The 9,371-nt window shown below is 35.7% G+C and overlaps 1 protein-coding gene across 7 annotated transcripts in view; it reads right to left on the bottom strand.

Annotated features, from left to right (window-relative positions):
- LOC107706061 (nuclear mitotic apparatus protein 1) overlaps positions 1 to 9,032 on the bottom strand; it is a 13,469-nt gene extending 4,437 nt beyond the window's left edge. Inside the window, exons 1-15 of one of the 7 annotated variants that reach the window (XM_016509629.1) lie at positions 8,966 to 9,032; positions 7,736 to 7,785; positions 7,563 to 7,648; positions 6,375 to 6,454; positions 6,046 to 6,131; positions 4,965 to 5,033; positions 4,772 to 4,862; positions 4,366 to 4,513; positions 3,317 to 3,450; positions 3,118 to 3,229; positions 2,927 to 3,044; positions 2,704 to 2,838; positions 2,509 to 2,622; positions 994 to 1,863; positions 645 to 920 (exon numbers count right to left, since the gene is read on the bottom strand). In XM_016509629.1, coding sequence (XP_016365115.1) covers positions 645 to 920; positions 994 to 1,863; positions 2,509 to 2,622; positions 2,704 to 2,838; positions 2,927 to 3,044; positions 3,118 to 3,229; positions 3,317 to 3,450; positions 4,366 to 4,513; positions 4,772 to 4,862; positions 4,965 to 5,033; positions 6,046 to 6,131; positions 6,375 to 6,454; positions 7,563 to 7,648; positions 7,736 to 7,777 — 2,361 coding nt within the window. In that variant the 5' untranslated portion in view covers positions 7,778 to 7,785; positions 8,966 to 9,032. Of the gene's footprint in view, positions 1 to 644; positions 921 to 993; positions 1,864 to 2,508; positions 2,623 to 2,703; positions 2,839 to 2,926; positions 3,045 to 3,117; positions 3,230 to 3,316; positions 3,451 to 4,365; positions 4,514 to 4,771; positions 4,863 to 4,964; positions 5,034 to 6,045; positions 6,132 to 6,374; positions 6,455 to 7,562; positions 7,649 to 7,735; positions 7,786 to 8,939 lie in introns of those variants that run through there. The other 6 variants (XM_016509630.1, XM_016509631.1, XM_016509628.1 and 3 more) reach the window with 6 other exon arrangements.
- Between the last annotated feature and the right edge of the window lie 339 nt (positions 9,033 to 9,371).

A 9,371-nucleotide genomic window follows, 5' to 3' on the forward strand; every position in this document is an offset into this window, starting at 1 on the left:
AAGTTCCCCCTAAGTTTGAAAGAAAGGTGAACTATGTTATATAGATCGTTCAAGCAAAAAAGTAAAATAAAATAAAATTTTCATAAAACTAGGTTTAAAGCAATTTTTTCCCTTTTCACATTTTCTCTCAAATTCAGTGGACCCTCAGACCCAAGAAAAAAAAAAAAATCTATAGAATTGTTGAATAAAATCGTTTTTGTTTTCTTTGCGCACAAAAAGTATTCTTGTAGCTTTATAAAGTTACGGTTGAACCCGATGCCACATGGACTATTTTAACGAGGTCCTTACTGCGCTTCTGTGCCTTGATCGTGGTGGTACCCTTGCTGTCTATGGGAGGGTCAGAAAGCTCTCCATTTTCAACAAAAATATCTTAATTTGTGTTCTGAAGATGAACGAGGGTCTTACGGGTTTGGAACGACATGAGGGTGAGTAATTAATGACAGAATTTTCACTTTTGGGTGAACTATCCCTTTAAGTGTTTATTGTAAAATGGGAGTGATCAGGTCCAGTGTCTGAAAAAAAATAGTGGTTTAATTTAGTGAAAAAACATTGGAAATATGAAAAATGTGAATCACAAAACAGGCCAGACTCAAACCTGTATTTCAGTAAAACCAAAGCATACAGATGCTGGCAGGTACGCTTACCCTGGACTCTAGAGGGTAGCTGCTCTTCAGGTGAGGCAGACAGGCTTTGTTTCGCACCTGTAGTTCTGCGACACGCATCCAGTCATCTGCAGTATGCTCTGGTTTATCCTCCACTCCGATACCAGGCAGATCATGTGCATTAGCATTAAATGAATAGTTTAGCTCAAAGTTCAAGCTCTCATTGCTGGTGTCCTGCTGTGTTTCCCTGCATCTCACATCCTCAGTGTCATCGGTCATCTTCCTCCGCTCTTGCAGATGCCTTTCAGCGACGGCCAACTAAAACAAACACAGTTGCACATGAAACTACACTGAAACCTCAAAAAGACAGCAGGATTCAGTGTAAACCAACCCGAGCCTCCAAGCTTTTGACTCTGGCCTTCGCCTGGTCTCGTTCCGCCTGAAGATCTTCGACTTCTCTCCTGCTGGCCTGCAGGGAGTTCACAAGAGATTTGTTCATCTCCCGTGCCTCCTTGTTTTTACCACTGTAATGCTGTAATTGTGTGAACATGATCTTCAGCTTCTCCAGGAGCTCCTCATTCTGCTGCTTCCATTGTCGAGCCATGTTTTTAAGAGCAAGAATGGAGCTGTTTTGCTTTTCCACCTTCAGCTCCAGCTGAGCTCGCAGCCTCTGGGATCTCAGCTGTTGATTCTTCATTTCAGCTTTAAGAGAACTTATTTGAGCGTCTCTCTCGGAGGCAAGAGCAGAAATTTCGGTATGATGTTCCCTCACAGTCCTCTCGAGCTCCTGAGCTTTTTCTCTTAGCACTGTTTGATGGCAAAGCTCCCGTTTAAGCTCAGATTCCTTCACCTCGGCCAGCTGATTCTGAAGAGACGTCAATTTTTCCTTCAACACACCATGCTGTGCCTCTAAAACAGACATTTCTTGTTGTTTCTGCACTCCATTTTCACTGTAACAGCAGATCTGCTCTTTAAGAGACGTTACCTCCGCTAACAGAACCAGCATTTCTTCTTGTTTTTCTGAAGCATTTGAAGCAGCAGAGTCAAGCTCTTGCTGAAGTTTCTTAACAGTGTCCTCATGCACTTGGCAATTTGATTTGATCACTTCTTTTAATTCAATATTTTGTTCCTTCACAAGCTTCAGCTCATGGTCTACAGAGTCATACTTGTTCCTCAAATTTGTGATTTCTTCATCTTTTAGGGAAATCTGTTCGGACAAATCCAGAATCTGAGTTAGGAAGCTCTCGATTTTGGTCAAAGCCTGAAAAGAGATAAGGTTATCAAAATTAGTGGTTTTTATTTATTATATTATTATATTATTATTGCATACTAGCAATTTATAGTGTCAACATAATGACGAGAAATTCAATAGACACTTCAAAATATTTAAATCATGTTACAAAATGTTGTTAAATTAAAAAAAACTATATTTTAAAACAAACCGTTTAAATGCATTTTTTCAATTCAATATTCTTTTTGAAAAAAAAAAATAGACACTTCAAATGGTTTAATTTGTTAAAAAATAAAACAAAAAACATTTTAAACCATTAAACAAATGTCGAAAAAAATAGACATTTAAACCTGTTTATTTAAGTCATATTATAAAATGTAGTTAAAATAAAAACAAATGAAAACCTTTAACAACAATTTAAAACATGAAATAAATAAAAAGGATTCAATTTTAAAATAAATTAAATTCATGTTTTACAATAAAAAAAATAAATAAAAAAAAACTTTAAAAAATAATTAAAATAACGTACTTTTTTTTTTTTTAAGCATGAACTAAAAGTTTTAAATGTCTATCAATTTCAAATCTATTGTCCATTTAAAAACAGATTTCAGTTTTATTTTATTTCATTGATAACTGATTCCTTCAAATTTTTTTTTTTTTTTTTAATCCACTCACCTCAATGCTGGTTCCCAGAACCACTCCTTTTTCCTGTGATTGAGCTTTCTGTAGTTCATCCTCCAGAACAGAGATCTTTCCCTGAAGTATCTGGGCCTGCTCACTCAGACTCTCCTGCAAGAGAATAACAGGAGGAGGAGATGAACAGTAAAGCATTCACAGAATGAATGGCGCTTCACTAGTCTTCAAAATTACCCATCGAGTGATGGGCTCGTTTAACTCCAGAAACTTGTTACTGCTCTTCCACTCAGCTTGTGCAGATTCATGAGCCAGTGTGAGTTTGGCAACATCCCCCTCAGCTCTCGCCAGCGGAGCGAAGGCATTTCGCACCTGATGGGCCCAGTGTGAAAGAGGAATTGGTTTTAAACAGGTTAGCAAAACAAAGGAGAAAAAAAAAAAAAAAAAAATTGTATCTCACCTGAGCAGCAAAAGTTTGCTTCTCCTTTGTTAGTACATCAATCACTTTCTTTTTCTGAGTGTTTTCGGTTTTCAAGTCTTGGCATTGTTTTATAACCTCATGCACTCTGCGGATAAGACTGTACAGGAGAAATTTTTTTTTTTTTTAAATAAATTACTGGAAACCCAAATTTGACCTTTAGTGCACCTCACCTCTCGTTCTTCTCCTGTAGCTCCAGCAATGCGGCATTATGGTCCTTCTCCAGCTCTCCTTGTTCCCGCAGCATTCGCTCCACCCTGTGCTGTAACTGCGAAATCACACCCTCTGTGTGCAAAAGAGAGAGAAATTCAACTAACATCATATCAGAGCACGACAGTTTCTCTCACTCACTCAAGGCAGAATAAAGGAAACCTTTCTCTAAATTGATGCCGATCTGATTGGTCAGTTCTTTCTCCAGCTCGTCTCTCACGTCTCCCTCACGTGCCAATACTTTCCGGAGTCTCTTCAACAACTGTGGCGTGCTCATAACATCCTTCACTGAAGAGCTGGGGATCAAATATGAGAGCGTGTTATACTGCAATCTGCCATTCAGTCACAGTCAGTATGTGAACCCACTGATCATTGGCATGAATTGGCCATTTAATTTTCTCTGTTAAAATCGTAGGGCAGAAAAGTGGAAGGGGAAAAAGTTAACTGGTAACATAATGTGTTAAGAATGGGACTCAAAGATTTGAAAAGAACTATTTTCTCTGATGGCCCAGTCAGGCAAGTAGTTCTGTTTTTTTTATGTCCTGCCAACGTTTTTCTCTGGAACCACAAAAGAATGATCCATTTTCATTTTAATTGACTACGTATCTTTATATGTGAATGTAAATGTGTCATTTTTGTCAGTTTCTTCTATAATGAAAACCAAATAATGAATAAAAAGATTTTTGTAAAAATCTTTAAAAATTTAAATTTACAATAAGCTGGATATTATATAGTTATAATGCATCTCAAATATAGAAATAATTATCTTCCGTTCACTAAGGCTGAATTTTTTTTACCAAAAATACAGTAAGATCAGTAATATTGTGAAATCTTTTAACAATTTAAAATGTTTTCTATGTGATTATATTTTCAAATGTAATTTATTCCTGTGATCAAAGCTGAATTTTCAGCATCCAGTCTTCAGTATCACATGATCCTTCACAAATCATTCTAATATGCTGATTTGCTGCCCAAGAAACATTTCTGATGATCAATGTTGATATTTTAGTGGAAACTGATACATTATATTTTTTTAGGATTCACTAATGAATAGAAAATTCAAAAGAACAGCATTTATTTGAAATTAAAACTTCTTTTCTGTCACTTTTGATTCATTTAATGCATCCTTGATAAATAAAAGTTTTTTTTCTTTTTTTTCTTTCTGACCCCAAGCTTTTGAGTGGTAGTATATACACTATAACAGGACCTACCTGACTGAACTGCAGGCCACCGTGAAATGCTCTTGAAACTGAACTCTGGGAGGGTTTTGGACTTGGCTGAAGATCGGGGACTCGTCATCAGTGTACAAAGGTGAGCAGCAGCTGTTCTCGCTGCTGGAGGTGGAGAAAGTCATGACAGCTAGAGAGTGAGACAGAAAGAAGATCAATAGACCTGCAAGCATGGAATATAAACATTAACATCACTCGTTTATTTGTTCACTTTAACACAATGTCAGCATCCAAGGCTTTAACGTCCAATTTTAAAACGGAATTATTAAAAACTACTTTTACGTTAGTGTATAAGCAGAGAAACACTATTTCTTCAAAAGACTTGCATCAACTCAAAAAGGTGTTTTACAGGCAGTAAATTAACAAATATGATCATGTGGCTGCTTACAGGCTTTGGTGAGAAATCCATCTAGGCCTTCGTCTAAGGACAGATCATCAGCATCATCTTCTACAAAGTGAAACATGGATGCGATCATCAACTGACACAGAAACACAGAGAGAGAGAGAGAGAGAGAGAGAGAGAGAGAGAATCAGAAAATGCACAGACGTCACAGAACTGTCGGTCAGTACTGAACACTCACCCCTGTCTTTGTGTCCAAAGGCACCATGTTGTATGTTTTAAAACCACAATAACAAAGAACAAGGACCACCTGTACACACGAACAGTTTTTAAAAAAAATTTTTTTTTTTTTTTACAAACACAACACTAACATTGCACATTCAAATTTATTTTTTCCAATGTGGAAAATAATTTTAAAAAATTTGTTTTAAAAACACATTCTCCAAGTTTCATGTTTTTGGGGGAAAAAATGTTTTTCTAAATAATTTAATATCTTGAATACATGCAAGTAATTCTTATTTTGAAAAGGTTTCCAAATAAAGGTAAATGAATTTAAATGTCAAAAAGGCTTCTTGTGATTAAACCATAAATTAATCTAATATTTAAGAAACTTTGACTTGTGAGACACAGTTATGAGGATCTTTCCATGTCATTTCATGGTTTTCTTGTTAACAAAATGACTTCCTTCTGGCATTACCAAGCAAACTTTGATTTGGAGGTTTTTGCAAACATTAAGGTTTTTTTTATTTTATTATTATTTATTTCTTTTTTTCCATGGTTTTAAATAAATAAATAAAAAAACGTAATCATTGAATCATTTTTTTAAGTTCTTAAAAAAAAGAAAAAAAAAAGTAAATGAATAATAAATCTAATTTTCAAAGGTTTATACAACCTTTAGACTAAATCTCAAAAACAAATGCTTGCATGTGTGTTTTTTGTTGGGAATAATACGTTATACAACAGGTTTTTATGGCTCATGTAGTATGATATAGTGAGAATATGCAGCTCATACTCAATTTTTCTAAAAACAAAAAGTATGGATAATCATGTAAACCTAGTGTTCATCTTGAAATATCAGTAACAATACAAAGTTATTCATACGCTTACTTCATAAAAATCAGTAAATATTTCACAGCAGAAAGACATGAACCAAAAAGAAAAAAACAAAAAAAAAAACTTAGAGGACAGAAGGCGTGATTTGTAAGCAACAGTTGTTGTTTTTTTCAGCAAATCTTGTAGATAATTTAGAAGACTTTCTAGGGTCAAAGTATTATTTACATTAGCAGATACCAGCATAAATGGTGTCACATCACTGACCGCACCTTGGCAAGCTGAAGCTCCAGCTCGACTCCCTGACTGATTTTCTGTAACATGAGGGAGGCCTGTCTCGGGCTGAACTGGAAGTCAGCTGCATGTAGAAGGAAATAAAGGTAAACAGCAGTTTCTCCCGATGCCTCTACAGGAACCAGCATCACTCTGTGTGGCGTCCAGGACTACAGCACTGCTCGGCTCAGCAGCCACACTGGGACCAAACCACGACCCACTCTGACCCGGAATCGAACCTCCAACCTTCTCACCTGCAGTCTAACTCCTTAACCACTGACCCACTGTTACTCAGGACTGGTTTGGCCAGTCTGGAGTTGATACTCACCCTGTAGCATACTGAAGATCATTTCCATCACATTAGGAAATGGTGACACCAGCAAACCATCACAGAAAGCTTTCCCCTGCCTACAAACAAAGACACACATTAACCACTACATTTGAGTACAAATGAGGAACATCACAAGGAATTTGTTGTGGTGCCAACAATATTCACAGTACATATTTACATTTAGCACAGGCTTTTATCCAAAGCGACTTAAAAATGAACACCACCACCAAGTTTAGTAAAACTAGACTAGTAAACAAGTTAAAGCGAGTGAAATGCAGAAAGGAGAAACTTTTTAATAAACCACAAATGAGTGAAACTTTTTCCAGTGGCCTCCATTCAGTTTTTACGACTGCCATTTAAAAAAAAAAAAAAAAAAGTTTTCATTAAAGAGTTACAAGCAATTAACCGAACTAGCAAGCTAAAATTTAAAAATCACAGCCATGCGAACTTTGATTTGAAGAAAAAAAATTGAAAATCAAAAGGTGACTGTAAGTCACAGCTTCAATGAGGGAGAGAACTACAATCCAGTAAGGCATTGCGATTAACAATCAAATTAAACCAATGTTTTTGAACAAAAAAGTAATGTCGGTAATATATACACACAATATAAATATATACATATGCTTGTCAAGTACTTAGAAAGAATAGGGATACTGTCACTATTACGTCAATCGCAAGCCTTTATGTGGGCAATCAAAGAACCATGGGAAATGTAGTTTTAACTGTGCTGTTAAATATGATTTTAAAAGTTGAAAATGCAGGCTTATGGCTTCAACAAAAGCATATGCCATCGATTAACAACGGTAGGTCTGTCTTTAACAGTTTATAAGTTAGTTAAGTCAATTCTCCTATGGAGAAATAGAATGGGATTTTTAATTTTACACCCTCATGCATATGTAGTGTGACACATTCACTACATAGTAAATGTATGGTGGTATTGTAGGTGGAAGAGTGAATGAAAATGGACATTACCAGAAATTACACACTTTGGAGAGAGAGAGAGAGAGATATATATATATATATATATTCATCTCGTTCTGAATTATGAAGTTAAGTACTTCATATCTGACCTGCCCAATCTGAATGTGACGCATTGTTATTCAAAAGTCAGAAACACTGCGGGAATTGAAAAAATAAGTTAAGAAAAGGCATTTCTATCATAACCATCACAACATCACAGCTCACACTCTGTAGGCAAACTTAAGGAGTCGATAGCCGTCCATCATCTGGATAATTTTGGTAAAGGACTCCTCGGGATAAACACTGTTGATCTGTCAGAAGAACATCAGTCACTATAAACGTCTGTTTAAACGTAATGGTAGGCTACAAAACATTAAAAGATGGCAGAGTCGACTTACCCATAACAACAGCGCTGCCTCCTTCTCCTCATTCAACTGCATGATGGACACTTAAAATAGATAATGATGACACAGAAAGTGGATTTAGAAGGATACATACATTTGTGACCCTTTACCACAAAACCAGTCATAAGGGTCATTTTTTAAAATTGAGATTTGAATAAGCAAGCTTTCCATTGATGTATGGTTTGTTAGGATAGGACAATATTTGGCCGAGATACAACTATTTGAAAATCTGGAATCTGAGGGTGCAAAAAAATTTATAAATACATTTGAGAAAATCACCTTTAAGGTTGTTCAAATGAAGTTAATCAAATTAAGTTTTGATATATTTAAAGTAGGAAATTTACAAAATATCTTCATGGAACATGATCTTTACTTAATATTCTAATGATTTTTGGCATAAAAGAAAAATCGATCATTTTGACCAATACAACGTATTGTTGGCTATTGCTACAAATACGTATACCCGTGCTAATTATGACTGCTTTTGTGGTCCAGGGTCAGATTCATAATTTTATCATTGTAAAAAAACAACAACAGTAAAACACACACTCAGAATCTGATTCAAATGCACAGCTGGCAGAAATCAAGACGACACATCAAATCAAGAGCCATTAATCTGACATGTCAGCCAGTGTTGCCAAGTCCGCAGTTTTCCCGCGTCATTGGGCTACCTTAACACTGTTGCCGCGGGTTGAAGCAAGCGACCCCAATAACCTGATATTTACCCCCTGGAGTGCGAATTAAATTTTACCAGGGGAACCCCGCCAAAAAAACGTGTATTTTACCCCCGGAACGCGATTTTTACCGGGGAACCCCCGTCGAAACGAGATTGAGCTAGTTTTGAGCTTTGTTGTGAAAACCTGGCAACCCTGATATCAGCACCTCCTCAGCGTTCTCTTAAAATGAACATCAGTCGATAAAGCAAGCAATATCTGAACTACTAGGCACAAACAAATACTGAATATTAATAACAGCAATTGTAACGTGAAAAAAACTAAACTATTATCAACCGGTACAATAATGTTAGTTATTTAAAGACTCTTTACCACTTTAAAACGTGAAACGCGAACTTATGAGTTTCAAACATACATATCTATGGTTTCAAACACTTAAAGCGAGCGCGAGCAGATAGTTTGGTTAATCTTCGATCAATAACAGTAGGCATAATTATATAAATTAAAGAACGAGAGATGTTTACCGTAATCTTATGATTAAACAACAGACCTGTGCAGTAGTCTTGTCACCTACAACACCTCATCAACAATGATAATAAACGATGCAACACGCGTTCATTAGTAATTTATATATAGCATGACGTAATACTTCTTCCTCTATGTTCATTGGCTATTATAAATTACGCGACCAATGGAAACACTCCTTTTCCCGAAACGTCATTTTAAAAATAATAAGTAATATAAAGTTTATAAATTCTTAGAATAAATGTTTATAAATAAACCCGTAAAAATCAAGAAACATAAATCACAGACAGTATCCTTATCCTTGGGAATGGTTGGGAGTCACAATGTTTTTCTATCATATATTTTAGTAGTTATAAATTAGAAAAGGTTATCATTCGAAAGCTTGAACACTCAAAATTCATCATCTGAAAACCTTATTAGAATTGAATTCT

This window comes from Sinocyclocheilus rhinocerous, unplaced genomic scaffold (assembly GCF_001515625.1).
Source record: "Sinocyclocheilus rhinocerous isolate Xijiao unplaced genomic scaffold, SAMN03320098_v1.1 scaffold2912, whole genome shotgun sequence".
Lineage (NCBI taxonomy): Eukaryota > Metazoa > Chordata > Actinopteri > Cypriniformes > Cyprinidae > Sinocyclocheilus > Sinocyclocheilus rhinocerous.